Genomic DNA, 16,946 nt, shown 5'->3' with positions numbered 1-16,946 from the left:
GGCACTCCGGTTTCCTCCCACATTCCAAAGACATACTGATAGGGAATTTAGATTGTGAGCCCCAACAGGGACAGCGATGATAATGTGTATAAATTGTAAAGCGCTGCGGAATATGTTAGCGCTATATAAAAATAAAGATTATTATTATTATTATTATCAGAAGATTATATCTCCACTCGTCATTCCTGAGGGAATTGATGAGTTCCTGTTGGGAATACCTTGGCTGCGGTACCACTCTCCTCATATCGAGTGGTCCTTAGGCAGAATTCTGGGATGGGGTGAATCTTGTGGGGGTAGGTGTCAGAGGGAGTGCGTTCAGGTTGCTACTACAGAGGTACCCGCAGATCTATCCTCTCTCCCCAAGCAATATTGGTCTTATGCAGACGTGTTCTCCAAAAAGGCGGCGGAGACGCTTCCGCACCATCGCCCCTATGACTGTCGTATTGATCTCTTGCCTGGTGCTGAGCCTCCCCGGGGTCGAGTCTATCCGTTATCTCACCCGGAGACGGAGGCAATGTCTCAGTACATTCAAGAGAATCTGGCAAGAGGGTTCATCAGGAAGTCAGTGTCACCTACTGGGGCTGGGTTCTTCTTCGTGCAGAAGAAGAATGGGGAACTGCGTCAATGCATAGACTACAGGGGTCTTAACGCCATCACCGATAAGAATAAGTATCCTTTGCCCTTAATATCTGAGCTCTTCGATAGGCTTCGGGAAGCTAGGGTATTTACTAAATTAGATCTGCGGGGTGCTTACAACCTGATTCGCATACGTGTGGGGGACAAATGGAAGACGGGTTTTAACACCAGGGATGGGCACTATGAATATCTGGTGATGCCCTTCGGGCTCTGTAATGCCCCAGCTGTTTTCCAAGACTTTGTGAACGACATCTTCCAGGATATGCTCTCCACCTCGGTCGTAGTCTATCTGGATGATATTCTCATCTACTCTCCAGATATTGACTCCCACCGGAGAGATGTTTGCAAAGTCTTCGACCTCTTACGGGCAAACTCCCTCTATGCCAAGTTGGAGAAATGTATGTTCGAGCAGGAGTCTTTACCTTTCCTAGGCTATATCATCTCCGCCCAGGGATTGGCTATGGATCCTGCCAAACTACAGGCTGTGATGGACTGGCAGGAACCCCATTCTCTTAAAGCGGTGCAGCGCTTTATAGGGTTCATTAATTATTATCGCCAGTTCATTCCGCATTTCTCAACTTTGGTAGCTCCCTTGGTTGCCCTCACCAAGAAGGGGCAAATCCCAAATTGTGATCTGAGGAGGTCTCCAAGGCCTTTAACTCCATAAAGTCACACTTCGCTAGCACTCCCATCCTACATCGCCCCGATGTAGACAAGCCATTTATCATGGAGGTGGATGCCTCATCTGTTGGTGCTGGAGCAGTCCTCTTTCAAAAGGATGCTCAAGGTCGGAAGCATCCTTGCTTCTTCTTTTCTAAGACCTTCTCACCAGCAGGGAGGAATTATTCCATCGGGGACAGGGAGTTGCTAGCCATGAAGTTGGCTTTCTCGGAGTGGAGACATCTCTTGGAGGGAGCTCCTTTTCCCTTCCAAGTCTTCACAGATCATAAAAATTTGGTGTACCTGCAGACAGCCCAGCGGTTAAATTCTCGCCAGGCCAGATGGTCCTTGTTCTTCTCCCGGTTTCATTTCACCCCCCATTTTCTTTCTGGGGAGAAGAACATTTGTGCCAACACTCTCTCTCGCTCGGTTGTGCCATCTGTGGAGGAGGAGCCTCGGCTTATTGTCCCCACCAAGAGCCTGAGAACTGTGGCCCCGGTTTCGCTAGAGTCTGTGCCTCCGGGCAAGACTTTTGTACCATCCAGTTTGTGACCGGAGGTTCTCTCTTGGGCACACTCGTCCAGGGTGGGTGGACATTTTGGTTCCAAAAGGACATCTGAGTTACTGGCGAGGACATACTGGTGGCTGCATATGGCTTGTGATGTCTCAGACTATGTTCGGGCGTGTGTCTCTTGCGCCAAGAACAAGTCCCCTCAGCAATGGCTGGCTGGGTTCCTTTACCCTCTGCCGGTGGCGGACAGGCCCTGGGAGATGGTCGGGATGGACTTTGTGGTGGGCTTACCCAAGTCTTGTAGCTGCACCATTATCTGGGTGATCACCGACCATTTTTCCAAAATGTTTCATTTGGTGCCTCTTCCACGGCTACCTTCTGCACGAGCTCTGGCAGCCTTGTTCATCAAGCATATCTTTTGCTTACATGGTATGCCGGACAAGATTGTCAGTGACCAGGGTCCCCAGTTTGCGTCCCGATTCTGGAGGGAGCTTTGTCATCTACTCAGTATTGAGTTAAATCTCTCCTCGGCTTATCATCCCGAGACAAAGGGGTTGGTTGAGAGAGCCAATCAGACTCTGGTCACTTATTTATGACATTTTGTTTCTGCCAGGCAGGATGACTGGGCATCTTTGTTACCGTGGGCAGAGTTTGCCCTTAACAACACTGTAGCCGACTCCACCGGTCAGACTCTTTTCCTCCTTAATTATGGCCAGCATCCACGGGTTCCTGTGCCTATGCCCGTGTCCTCTGCTGACTCCAGGGTGGCAGACTGGGCAGTGGAGGCACAAGACATTTGGGACCGCACTCAGGATGCCATCCGTGCCTCCAAGGAGAGGATGAGGTCCTCCGCCGATGCACATCGGCGCCCTGCCCCGACCTTTGCTCCTGGCGACTTAGTGTGGCTCTCCGCACGTAACATCAGGCTGCGTGTTGAGGCCACTAAATTTGCTCCTTGCTAATTGGGTCCCTTCAAGGTCCTCAAAAAGGTTAATCCTGTGGTCTACCATCTAGCCCTTCCTCCACGCCTAGGTATCACTGACACCTTTCATGTGTCCCTCCTTAAGCCCGTATACATGTCCCGGTTTTCTGAGTCATCTGCCGGGACATCGGGTTCGTCTATGGACAATTACGAGGTGAACGCTATTTTGGGGTGCAAGGTGGTTCGTGCCAAAAAATTTTATTTGGTGGACTGGAAGGGTTACAGTCCTGAGGATAGGTCCTGGGAGCCTGCTGAGCACATTCGGGCTCTGCAGCTCATTGCTGCTTTCGAACGTAGCGAGGCACAAGGGGGGCCCTAGGAGGGGGGTAATGTTAGGGGTCGAGTTCCTGCCTCTGCACAGGGGGAATCTCGGGCCATCTCCGCTGCGGTCTCCCATTCTTCTCCTGCCGCAGTGGAGCCTGCTCAGCGGAGACGTCAGTCCCAGCATCTCGCACAGTCTGACTCTGTACAAAGAGTTACTGCTGCTTTTCCTGCTTCTGCCATTGGAGTCAGTGCTGGGCAGTGGCGAGCAGACGCTTCTGGGACTAAGTCCTGCTTTTCTCATTCTGAGCATGCCCAGAGTAAGATCTCTCAGTGGAGATCGAGGGTCACATGATCAGTTTCTGCACCTAAGGCCATTGGTCCTTTCAGGAAGGTCCTGTAGGTGCTCACACTCTGTGGCAGCCTCTCATTGGTTCTTCTAGGAAGGTCCTGTATGTGCTGCAACTATTTAAGGCTCGCATGGCTGCACGGCCATGCGCTAGTATTGTTCTATGTTATGTGCTTTGCGCCAGTGTGGTCACGTAAGAGTGTGTTCAGGGACCCGGCTGAAATAAGCCCCTAGAATGCTGGCACCTCCAGCGAGGAGATTGTGTTTGTATGTATTCAGGGACCTTGCTGAAATAAGCCTCTAGAATTCTGGCACCTCCGGTGAGGAGTTTTGTGTGCATGCGTGACCACTGACTGCTCTCTGTTTGGGCAGTTAGAATGTGCCTCTGTGAAGTCTAACAGGGCACAGTGCTTTGCTTTCATGGCTACTCTGTGAATTAACTGATTTAGTCCATACCGCCATATAGTGCCGCCGTTTGCTAGCAGCAGGTTCTCCTGCACGGTGGACCCCGGGCTGCAAACGCACCAATAACAATAAAGACATCTATATTTACTCGGTGTGTTCCGCTAGCCCTAACATAATTGATAAATGTCTGATTGATAGGACATCCATCAATCTGTAGAACAAGGTTCCTGATTCACCATACTTCCTCCCTGCACAATTTGCAGTGAGGAGGAGTTTGGATGAAGCAACAGCCGAGCATGTGCAGTGCGTCTCCATTCAATGTCTATGATGCTGATGGGAACAACCAGTTGGCTGTCTCTCATTAAGACTATGAATTGCCTCTCACATACACACAGTGCCTCTACCATTGACTATGAAAGGATAGTCACTCTACATTCTCAACCACTGCTTTGTTCTTCTCATAGTGGCCATGCAGGAAGAAGGAACAAAAGACATAGGAACCCTGTTCTAGTGAACAGCAGGGATCTCAGGGGTGGGGCCTCTAAAAATTAGATATTAATTATATCATTTATATGACAAAGGTGATAAGAGTTGGGTTCAGCTTTGAAATAACTATGTTAAGAAATTAAAAAGAGAAAAGCAGCACTAATGGTGTTACAGAATATGGTGTACCCCTTAAGACTTGATCCTAATTTTCCTTCCAACAGTAAATATGGAAACTGAGGCAGCACTTCAAGAACATTCAAGCATACTGAAGCATTTCCTTTTTTCAGGAAAAATAAAACTATATCTTGTTTATGTAACTGATAAGAATGTAGTATTGGATAAGTGAAACTCACCCATATCTAGAACAAAGCTATCATCTATACAAGCAGACTTACTAGACAGTGAATTAATTTATTTAAAGTGAACCTGTCAGCAGTTTTGGCTGATCTAAAATATGGCCACTGACTTTCAGGGCTTAAATACAGCATTCTATAATACTGTAGATAAGCCCCCTGTCCAACCTGAAAGATAAGAAAAATAAGTTTTATCATAATCACCCGGGGGACGGTCCTGTCCGATGGGTGTCGCAGGTCCAGGTCCGGGGCCTCCCATCTTCTAGTGATGCCACCCTCCTGTTGCTTCATCTCTCCAGCACTGAGCTCCTGTGCAGGCATACTTATCAGCCCTGTTGAGGGCAGAACAAAGCACTGCAGTGCACAGGCACTGGGAAAGGTCAGAGAGGCCCAGCACCTGCGCACTGCAGTAGTTTGGTCTGCCCTCAAGAGGTCAGATAAGTATGCCTGTGCAGGAGCACCATGCCGGGAAGCGATGAAGCAACAGGAAGGTGGCATCACTAGAAGATGGGAGGCCCCGGACCAGGACCTGCGACACCCATGGGACAGGACCGCCCGCCCGGGTGAGTATAATAAAACTTATTTTTCTTATCTTTCAGGTCAGACTGGGGGTTTATCTACAGCATTATAGAATGCTGTAGACAAGTCCTGAAAGGTGATGGCCGCATCTTATATCGGCCAAAACAGCTGACAGGTTGCCTTTAAGCACCTAATTAATTATGTATTAATGACCATTCTTGATCTTGATGATTTTGTAAAGATGTACTTCTTTGTAAGGACACCTTATTTTTGTTGTAGATAACTGTGAAAGCTTTGAGATGGTAAAAGCTCTCAGATATTTTCCTAAAAATGTTTCTAGGAGTGGGATTGTTTGAAAAAACTACTTGCAATAGTTTGATATTTGGTATCAACCATTTTGGTAAGCTGTAACCTCATATTAATTTGAAAACTGACATAGTGTACATATTTTTAGAATTGCATAATACCCTACTAAAGTCTTTTTATGACCTTTAATATATGTTATGCCAATTTGGTAGGATCTGGGGAAGAAAAGGCTGACACAAATGTGAATATAGCTTTAGAAGGCTAAAAGGGTCATGTAATACAACATAGTGGATTGGATCTATTGGACAGTAATTGTAGCCAAAATTACTTCTTAATGTTTTAAATAATTTCTAAAATAAAAAAAAATGCTTTCTAGACCAGCAAGTCTTAATTGTAAAAATTGTCTCTTCATTTAAATTACATAGCAAAAGATCCATTTTAAGTACTTTTTCCCATGTAACACTCATTCAACAAAAATAACACTTGATAATTTTCAAGTGGGTTTTAAATGCAAGCCCGCTTGTAAATTTATCAATTTAATCCATGTCGGTGATCTCTCCTAGGAACAAATCAAGTTGCTAATCTCATGGTTCCGCTTAACAAGATATATTGATGTTGCAATAAATGGAAAACATTTAACCATTAATTGTTCCATTTTGCTTAAACAGAGAACTGCAAAAACAGTGGATTTGGGAAACAGTTAAATAGAATGGCTGTAATACATTATTCAGATGTGTCTGGTTGTTCTGTGGAGAGAAATAATGAATGCAAAACTAGGAAGACAATCTGCACTAGATAGCAGAACAATGTAGAGAAAAAACTACTATGGTATAACTATAAAACGTAGACATATTCTTTAGTAGGGATGAAGCATGAATAGGTTGCTAAGGATCCAGATTTCAAAAAATAAACCAAAACCAAAATGTGTAGCCATCTCAAAAATACTTGAGAAATCATTCTTCTTACATCATGCACCTTTACCCTCTATAAGTCAATACCATTTCTAAAATGTTAGTCATTGGGAAACGCAGCGTTTCTGATAGCGTCATTTGAATGGACTGATTGCACTGGCTCCCAATGGCTCCTGCAATGCGATCATGCGGTACCAATGAGATGTCATGGAAGCTGGGGCCAGATGACGGCCCTCTTGGCTGCCATCATGGTTTTTCTGTGGTCTGATGCTGGGCTTTATAGGAGAATGTCATTTTCTCCATGCACTGCAAAACTGTGTATTGTAGTGTATGAAACAAGTGATCAAACAATCGCAGGCTCGGGTCCCCTAACAGGATAAAAAATTAAATAAAAAAATGCATAGAACAAAATGATAAAAGTTCAATCACCTCCTTTTCCCTCTTTAAAAATAAACATATAAAAAGAAACACATTTGGCATTGCCGCAACACAAAACTACTATCTATTAAAACAAAGTATATTAACCAAATGTTAATCTCCTTTAAGTGGAAAAATAAATTAAATTTCCACATCTGCAGATTTACCATTTTTTGGAATGCAGTAAAAAGCAGTTTTTATTGATACCTCAAAGTGATAAAAATAAAAACATGCTCTCACCATACAAAAGACAAAGCCTCACACAGGTTCATTGATGTTTAAGAAAGTAAGAAAATGGCAACACTAACCAGATTTTTTTTCTACAAATGTCCAATAATGTTTATACCACTTAAATAAAAAAAATGCATGATTAGTATAGCCATAACTGTACTGACCTGGAAAATCATGTTCCCTGGTCATTTTTTATGTACGGTGAGCACCATAAAAAGAGATCTCAAAAAACAATGGCATCCAATACATTTTTATCACCATCACCATTGCTATCCATGTCAGGATGACGTCGAACAGAAGCCAGGAGGAGGGATGCAGAGGCTCGAAACTACACCCATCGGACCGGACTGAGATTACCATACAGCACGGGAGAAATTAAAAATGGTTTTCGGGAGTATACAAGGGAAATCAGGGGGTTATACTGTATAAGGATTTAGAGAATGCAGCTCAGACGCTGAATAAATTGATATTTTTAGGTGCTATGTCACAAAACTGGTGACAGGTCCCCTTTAAAACAACAACTCATCATACAAAAAACAGGCTCTCATACGGTTTTGACAATAGAAAAATAAAAAAATAAAGAGTTATGGCTCCTAGAAGAAGAGAAAGAAATAATGAAAATGCAAAGATGAACATTTGTTACATTTGCACTCGTCTCTTGTAGTGTATTTGTGGCAACATACATTTGCCAATAATTCATTACCAATCCTCTATATATGTTAATTACATATTCTGAAAAAATGCAAAAATAAAGTAAAACATATATATGCATAATAATATAAATATATATAAATATATTATTTTCCGACTTTCTATTTTTAGGGTTTAGCATAAAGTCACACTTCATGAAAAAAAACAAAAAGAATATAGGAAGTATTGTTAAAGTTGATATAATACCTGTTCGGGTTTAATGGGTTCACTAGTTGTAAAAATATCAGTGTAATGCTGCCTCTCAAATACTCGATCCAACACTTCTAGCTGTTGTTGAGTAAAGAGGTCGCCTCGCATTTGTTTTCGGAGAAAGTCTCTTCCTGGAAGCGAATGACCATTTGGTATGGGAGATTCCTGAATTCCTACAAAAAGAATGATGATTTTTAATGCCAAGAAGAATACCATGAAAATTCAGAAGTAATATACATATTGCTTAGTAGTAAAGTCTCCGTGTTAATATTCATTACAGTAAATTGTATGTTCACTATTTTATAGTTACCGTATTTTTTATTGTAATTTAATAGTTAAGCTAAGGTCACATTAGCGTTTAAATCTGCAGCGTGGTGCTGTGGACTTCTTTCCTTAAGCTCTGCCTACATCCACATGCATCCTGCGTATCTATCTTTAACATTGGGTACGCAGGTACATGGGTTGTATGCGGATGCGTCATTTTTCACGTACCCGCCGCCTGCAAAAAAATGCAACATGTTGTGTTGTGGTGGGCACGTCAAAACGATGCACAAGGATGCATCCTCATACAACGCATGTCCCTGCATACCCAATGTTAAAGATAGGTACACAGGACGCACGCGGAAGTAGGCGGAGCTAAGGAAAGAAGTCTGCAGCAGCATGCTGCGGACTCAAACACTAATGTGAACCCGGCTTTACAGAGCTACTGTATATCACTGTTCACAGTGCTGCTAGTTGTGGAAAGACCAACATTTTAACTGAGCTCCTTTAATGCAGTTGGACCATTACTTATTCCTGGTCAGGTTCTTAATGTGAATCTGTCAGTAAGATCAACACCACAACCCCACTCTATCACCTCCATCCCACTCAAAAAAAGCCTATATGGGAATGGAGGTCCTTAAAAGCTTAAATCCATTGACTCATTTAGATTTTCTACCCATTACTGCATTCCTGAGAAATCAGCTTCTTTTGTTTGATTGTTAGCTCACTACCTAATTTCCTTGCCTGGTACCTGATTAGAGATGGGTGGACACCTGGATGCTCGGGTCGCGCGTGCTCGGCCAAACAGTCGTAAAAAGTTTGGTTTCAGGTACCAGAACAGTACACGGACCCAATTTACTTGAATGGGGGCCTGAGCATCCAGTATTTGCCACGCTGTCATGTACATGACAACGCAGCAAACACAGCTTCTTATAGGCATTAAAATCATCACTGCCGCTCAGATCAAAAGACAGCTTGAGCGTGCAGCTGTGATCGGAGGTGTAAAGTTTACCTCCGGTCACTGGTGTCAGCTGATGAGACTACTGCTCCCATCAGCCAAAGTCTGCTGTCGCTAATAACAGTCAGAGCAGGAGCTGCTCATGGGAATATTCATCAGCTGGCAACTGTGCTGTAAATAAATAATTAAATAAAAAAGGCGTAGGTTCACCTATATTTTTGATAACCAGTCAGGCAAAACTCACAGCTGAGGGCTGCAACCCTCAGCTGTCAGCTTCAACAAGGCAGGTTATTAAGAATAGAGGAGTCCCCACACCGTATTTTTTAATTATTTAAATAAATCATTTAAAAAAATGGCATGATGTCCTCCACATTTTTGACAACCAGCTAAGCTAAAGCAGACAGCTGATGGTTAGTATTCTCAGGCTGGTAAGGGGCCATGGATACTGCCCCCAGCCTAAAAATAGCAGCCCGCAGCTACCCAGAAAAGACACATCTGTTAGATGCACCAATTCTGGCACTTTGGCTGGCTCTTATCTCTTGCCCTGTAGCGGTGGCAAGTGGGGTTCAGATTTGTGGGGTTGATGTCACCTTTGTATTGTCAGGTGACATCAAGCCCACGGATTACTAATGGAGAGGCGTTTATAAGACACCTATCCATTACTAAGCCTATAGTTGTATGGTAAATAGACACAGCTAGAATAACATATTTTATTTGAAATAAAACAAAACACTTTTCCTTTTTAAATTTAAAAATAACAAACACAATTATACTCACCTAGCGCCTAATTCCACCGAAGCCCTTGACTCCTGTAATAAATTAAAAATACAAAACAACAATGTCCCTCACCTGTCTGTCGTTCTGTCACACACTGTAAAACATGTTTGGGGGAGAAACAGTTTTCAACCTGGACAGTACCAAGATGCAACCGTCCAGGCTGAGAATAACTGATGAATTAGCTGCTGCGAGTGCAGCCTCATTGACTAGCGGTGATGTCATCAAGGTTACTGCTGGTCACTGAGGCTGCATTCCCAGCTGAGCTGAACTGCGGTGACCTCGGTGAGATCCCCAAGAATCCCATGTCTCACGGTGCAGAGGCAAATTCACCGCAGTTCACCGAGAGAATTTCACTGCGGTGAATTTGAACAGCGGTAGCAGTAGTCTCATCAGCCGACACCAATGAGGTAAACTTTTTGCCTTCAATCACAGCTGTGGTCTCACACTGTCATTTGACAGCATGGTAGCCGCAGCTGTCTCACCGGCAGTGACGATTTTACCGCCCATCAAAAGCAGTGTTTGTGCTGGGATGCACATGACAGCGCAACAAACACCTGGTGTTCGGGAGGGCGAACCCAAACAGTAGCACGGACTTCCTGGTGAAGTCCATGTTTGGTTTCCGTGCCCAAACAGTAGGTGTTAGGTACGGACTCCGAACTTTACTGTTCGTGTTCGCACATCTCTATACCTGATGTCGTACAGACAGTGAGCTGTTAGGACTCTTTCACACTTCTGTCTTTACAGTCCCATCGAGATACGTCGTTTTTTGAGAAAACAGGATCCTGCAAAAAAATTTGCAGGATCCTGCATTTTCTCATAGACTTGTATTAGCGACATATCGCGACGGATGGCCACACGTTTTGTCCGTCATGCACTAGATCCTGCGGAATGTGATGGCCCGTCTTTTCCATAAAACGTTCCATGAAACGTTTTTTGTCTGCAGTGGAAAAACGTTCCCCGACGCCTCCTGCAGCATACGTCGTTCCACAAAATGGGAGCCTATGAACACTGGATCCTGTGCACACTGAAACGCAGGAATCCAGTGACGGATGCAGTCTTTACTTCTGAGGCTACTTTCACACTTCCATCAGTACGGGCCCGTCGCAATGCGTCGGACCAACGTACCGACGGACATACGTACCGACGGACATTGTGAAAATACTGCACGGCATGGGCAGCGGATGCAGTTTTTCAATGCATTCGCTGCCCATTCAGAAGTCCGTGGAGGAGGGGGCAGAGTTTTGGCTGCGCATGCAGACGTGACGCACAAAACAAGTTACATGGAACTTTTTTGTGCCGACGGTCTGCCAAAACACGATGCATCCGTCGCATGACTGATGCGACTTGTGGCCATACGTCGCAATACGTCGCTAATGCAAGTCTATGGAGAAAAAAACGAATCCTGCGGGCAACTTTGCATTGCGATGGCCGTCAGGAGACGCAAGTGTGAAAGTAGCCTCGATCTCCAAAGGTAGATCCTGCCCTGGGCATGCTCAGAAAGGGAAAAGCAGGACTTAGTCCCAAAAGCGTCTGCTCGCCGCTGCCCAGGACTGACCTCAATGGCAGAAGCAGGAAAAGCAGCAGTAACCCTATGCACAGAGTGAGACCGAGCCAGACGCTGGGACCGACGTCTCCGCTGAGCAGACTCCACTGTGGCTGGAGAAGAATGGGAGACCGCAGCAGAAATGGCTCGAGATTCCCCCTGTGCAGAGGCGGGAACCCGACACCCAACACCAGGCATGTAGAGTCCATCCGTTCACCTTTTCTGTGTCGCACAAAGACGCGGTGGTTGGAACCAAAGATCTCAAATTTGGACTCATCAGACCAAAGCACAGATTTCCACTGGTCTAATGTCCATTCATTGTGTTCTTTAGCCCAAACAAGTCTCTTTTGCTTGTTGCCTGTCCTTAGCAGTGGTTTCCTAGCAGCTATTGAAGGCCTGCTGCACAAAGTCTCCTCTTAACAGTTGTTGTAGAGATGTGTCTGCTGCTAGAACTCTGTGTGGCATTGACCTGGTCTCTAATCTGAACTGCTGTTAACTTGAGATTTCTGAGGCTGGTGACTCGAATAAACATATCCTCAGAAGCAGAGGTGACTCTTGGTCTTCCTTTCCTGGGGCGGTCCTCATGTGAGCCAGTTTCTTTGTAGCGCTTGATGGTTTTTGCCACTGCACTTGGGGACACTTTCAAAGTTTTCCCAATTTTTCGGACTGACTGACCTTCATTTCTTAAAGTAATGATGGCCACTCGTTTTTACTTAGCTGCTTTTTTCTTACCATAATGCAAATTCTAACAGTCTATTCAGTAGGACTATCAGCTGTGTATGTATCCACCAGACTTCTGCATAACACAACTGATGGTCCCAACCCCATTTATAAGGCAAGAAATCCCACTTATTAAACCTGACAGGGCACACCTGTGAAGTGAAAACTATTCCCGGGGACTACCTCTTGAAGCTCATCAAGAGAATGCCAAGAGTGTGCAAAGCAGTCATCAAAGCAAAAGGTGGCTACTTTGAAGAACCTAGAATATAAGACATAATTTCAGTTGTTTCACACTTTTTTGTTAAGTATATAATTCCACATGTGTTAATTTATAGTTTTGATGCCTTCAGTGTAAATGTACAATTTTCATAGTCATGAAAATACAGAAAAATCTTTAAATGAGGTGTGTCCAAACTTTTGGTCTGTACTGTACAGAACAATAATAAGATATTATAAAACAGTGTCCTTGTTTTTTCCCTGACCAGAGACCTTCTGCTATTTATATATGACCCAAGTGCAAACTAGAAAAGCAAAAAAAAAAAAAAGATATAAATTTATTTTGGTGTAATTGCATTAACCAGCACAAAAAGTTAACATTATTTACACTGCATAAGAAATGCAGTAAAAAAGAAAGTTTAAACAATGGCAGAATTGCTGAACTTTTCTTACTTTTTCCTGTCACCTTTCAGATATTATACATTATAGGAACCGCATTATAGGAAACCTATTAAAGAATACAACTCATCCCAAAAAACACTCAAAGAACTACATTGATAGAAAAAAAATAAAAAAGTTATGGCTTTTAAAATGCAAAGATGAAAAAATCCAGGCAGTACCATTTTATGATTGTACAGTGTAATAATAATAATAATAGTAATGTACAGTGTAGAGAAAATATGCCACATGTAAATACAAATTTCAATTTTACACAATTGAGCCGATGGGCCTTTCTTTGGTGTTCATGCCACTGTAATTATTTTCATTTTTCAAACATACCATAAATGCAGATGTTTTCAGGTTTTAAGAAGCCAAAAAAAAATTGTATGTCGTTCCTTGGGATATGTGCAGAGGATGTTATGCTAAGATTTTTTATTTTAATTTCTACAACACATTAGTAAGACGAACCTAACCCAAATGAACATAACACATGATGTACTATAGAGCTATAAACAGGTAATTACTGTAGATATGTCTATTGAAATTGCTTCAGCAAAAATGTATTAATTAAATGCACAATTGTTTCTCCTTTGCAGAAATATTTACTTTAGTTTTTCTTGAGCCCATTATGTGAAATCTCTGCTTATCAGACCAATTGGTCATTTCTTGTTTTCTCTAGGGGTGTATGTTTTCACCCCTTCCTTCCAGATGCTGCCAGTCACAACTCTGATATTCCTAAACTGCTATATCAGCTCCTGAGCAGTGATCGGCAGCATCTGGGTGCACGGAGTGAATATGCACATGCCCAGAGAAGATTCAGAGGAAATACCTAGTTGGACTGCACAGAATAGTTTTCACACACAGTGCTTCAAAAGAAATATTTGTGAATATCTCTGCAATAGAGCGACACAGTGGAAAATGGAAAAGAATAGCAGAATCCAGGAGGCTAAAAGATTATTTCAAGTTATTTAACTCATTTACTTGAGCAAAAGATATATCCTCTTTCAAGGTTTGCATACTCCTTAAGTATTCAGATGCAGCTGTCGATAGAGATGTAGCATTCATCGAAACACATTGAACACCTCAAAAATACATTACATAGCATTAAATTAATCAAACATGATAGACAATACAGCAAGTACGGCTCTACAGGTGCTTAATACCTTATCTGTTAGTTGTTGAAAATATTCACGCTTTTTCCAATATTGTGACTGACTTATAGGGTATTTTCTGTATGGTGGTCATCCAACAAGAATTGAACATGGTTACAAATTGGTGATCATGCATGCCTCTGTATCACATTTTAAATGTAGGTCTGTTTTTAGGTAACAGATCTAATATCCACAATTTATACATGTGCTGTAAGGATATAGAACAGTTCATTATATCTATATATATAATTGTCTAAGGGTTTTTCCGTCTGTCTGTCTGTCTGTCCTTGAAATCCCGCGTCTCTGATTGGTCGAGGCCGCCAGGCCTCGACCAATCAGCGACGGGCACAGCGACGATGATGTAATAAAGGACGTAGACATCCTGCGTCTGATTGGTGGAGGCCGCCAGTCCTCGACCAATCAGCAACGGGCACAGTATCGACGTAGATGTCATAATGGTTGCCATGGCGACGAAGATGTCATAAAGGTTGCCTCGACCAATCAGCGACGGGCACAGTCTGCCGCGAATTCGCCTCGACCAATCAGCAACGGGCACAGTATCGACATAGATGTCATAATGGTTGCCATGGCGACGATGATGTCATAAAGGTTGCCTCGACCAATCAGCGACGGGCACAGTCTGCCGCGAATTCTGGAATCATCATTGTCCATATACTACGGGGACATGCATATTCTAGAATACTCGATGCATTAGAATCGGGCCACAATCTAGTCTATATATATAATTGTCTAAGGGTTTTTCCGTCTGTCTGTCTGTCTTTCTGTCTGTCTGTCTGTCTGTCTGTCTGTCTGTCCTGGAAATCCCGGCTCTCTGATTGGTCGAGGCCGCCAGGCCTCGACCAATCAGAGACCGGCACAGCATCGACGTAGAAATCCCGCGTCTCTGATTGGTCGAGGCCGCCAGGCCTCGACCAATCAGCAACGGGCACAGCGACGATGATGTCATAAAGGACGTAGAAATCCCGCGTCTCTGATTGGTCGAGGATTGATTAGTCCTCCTGACACTTCTGTATTGATCAGTCCTCCTGACACTTCTGTATTGATCAGTCCTCCTGACACTTCTGTATTGATCAGTCCTCCTGACACTTCTATGTTGATCAGTCCTCCTGATACCTCTATATTGATCAGTCCTCCTGACACTTCTATATTGATCAGTCCTCCTGATGCCTCTATATTGATCAGTCCTCCTGACACTTCTGTATTGATCAGTCCTCCTGACACTTCTATATTGATCAGACCTCCTGACACTTCTATATTGATCAGACCTCCTGACACCTCTATATTGATCAGTCCTCCTGACACTTCTATATTGATCAGTCCTCCTGACACTTCTATATTGATCAGTCCTCCTGACACTTCTATATTGATCAGTCCTCCTGACACTTCTATATTGATCAGTCCTCCTGACACCTCTATATTGATCAGTCCTCCTGACACCTCTATATTGATCAGTCCTCCTGACACTTCTGTATAGATCAGTCCTCCTGACACTTCTATATTGATCAGTCCTTCTGACACTTCTATATTGATCAGTCCTCCTGACACTTCTGTATTGATCAGTCCTCCTGACACTTCTGTATTGATCAGTCCTCCTGACACTTCTATATTGATCAGACCTCCTGACACCTCTATATTGACCAGTCCTCCTGACACTTCTATATTGATCAGTCCTCCTGACATTTCTATATTGATCAGTCCTCCTGACACTTCTGTATTGATCAGACCTCCTGACACCTCTATATTGATCAGTCCTCCTGACACTTCTATATTGATCAGTCCTCCTGACATTTCTATATTGATCAGTCCTCCTGACACTTCTGTATTGATCAGTCCTCCTGACACCTCTATATTGATCAGACCTCCTGACACCTCTATATGGATCAGTCCTCCTGACACCTCTATATTGATCAGTCCTCCTGACACTTCTATATTGATCAGTCCTCCTGACATTTCTATATTGATCAGTCCTCCTGACACTTCTGTATTGATCAGTCCTCCTGACACTTCTATATTGATCAGACCTCCTGACACCTCTATATTGATCAGTCCTCCTGACACTTCTATATTGATCAGTCCTCCTGACACTTCTATATTGATCAGTCCTCCTGACACTTCTGTATTGATCAGTCCTCCTGACACTTCTATATTGATCAGTCCTCCTGACACTTCTATATTGATCAGTCCTCCTGACACTTCTATGTTGATCAGTCCTCCTGACACCTCTATATTGATCAGTCCTCCTGACACTTCTATATTGATCAGTCCTCCTGACACTTCTGTATTGATCAGTCCTCCTGACACCTCTATATTGATGAGTCCTCCTGACACTTCTGTATTGATCAGTCCTCCTGACACTTCTATATTGATCAGTCCTCCTGACACTTCTGTATTTATCAGTCCTCCTGACACTTCTATATTGATCAGTCCTCCTGACACTTCTATATTGATCAGTCCTCCTGACACTTCTATATTGATCAGTCCTCCTGATACCTCTATATTGATCAGTCCTCCTGACATTCTATATTGATCAGTCCTCCTGACACCTCTATATTGATCAGTCCTCCTGACACTTCTATATTGATCAGTCCTCCTGACACTTCTATATTGATCAGTCCTCCTGACACTTCTATATTCATCAGTCCTCCTGATACCTCTATATTGATCAGTCCTCCTGACTCTTCTATATTGATCAGTCCTCCTGACACTTCTGTATTGATCAGTCCTCCTGACACTTCTATATTGATCAGTCCTCCTGACACTTCTATATTGATCAGTCCTCCTGACACTTCTATATTGATCAGTCCTCCTGACACTTCTATATTGATCAGTCCTCCTGACACTTCTGTATTGATCAGTCCTCCTGACACTTCTATATTGATCAGTCCTCCTGACACTTCTATATTGATCAGTCCTCCTGACACTTCTATATTG

The 16,946-nt window shown here is 43.4% G+C and overlaps 1 protein-coding gene across 2 annotated transcripts in view; it reads right to left on the bottom strand.

Annotated features, from left to right (window-relative positions):
* The window catches only part of PAX5 (paired box 5), a 517,932-nt gene that overhangs the window by 304,363 nt on the left and 196,623 nt on the right, over positions 1 to 16,946 (bottom strand). For both annotated transcript variants that reach the window (XM_069767486.1, XM_069767494.1), the window contains exon 6: positions 7,925 to 8,100. In XM_069767486.1, coding sequence (XP_069623587.1) covers positions 7,925 to 8,100 — 176 coding nt within the window. The remainder of the gene's footprint in view (positions 1 to 7,924; positions 8,101 to 16,946) is intronic.

The sequence above is a fragment of the Ranitomeya imitator genome, chromosome 1, assembly GCF_032444005.1.
Source record: "Ranitomeya imitator isolate aRanImi1 chromosome 1, aRanImi1.pri, whole genome shotgun sequence".
Classification (NCBI taxonomy): Eukaryota; Metazoa; Chordata; class Amphibia; order Anura; family Dendrobatidae; genus Ranitomeya; species Ranitomeya imitator.
This window is presented reverse-complemented; position numbering and strand designations above follow the sequence as displayed.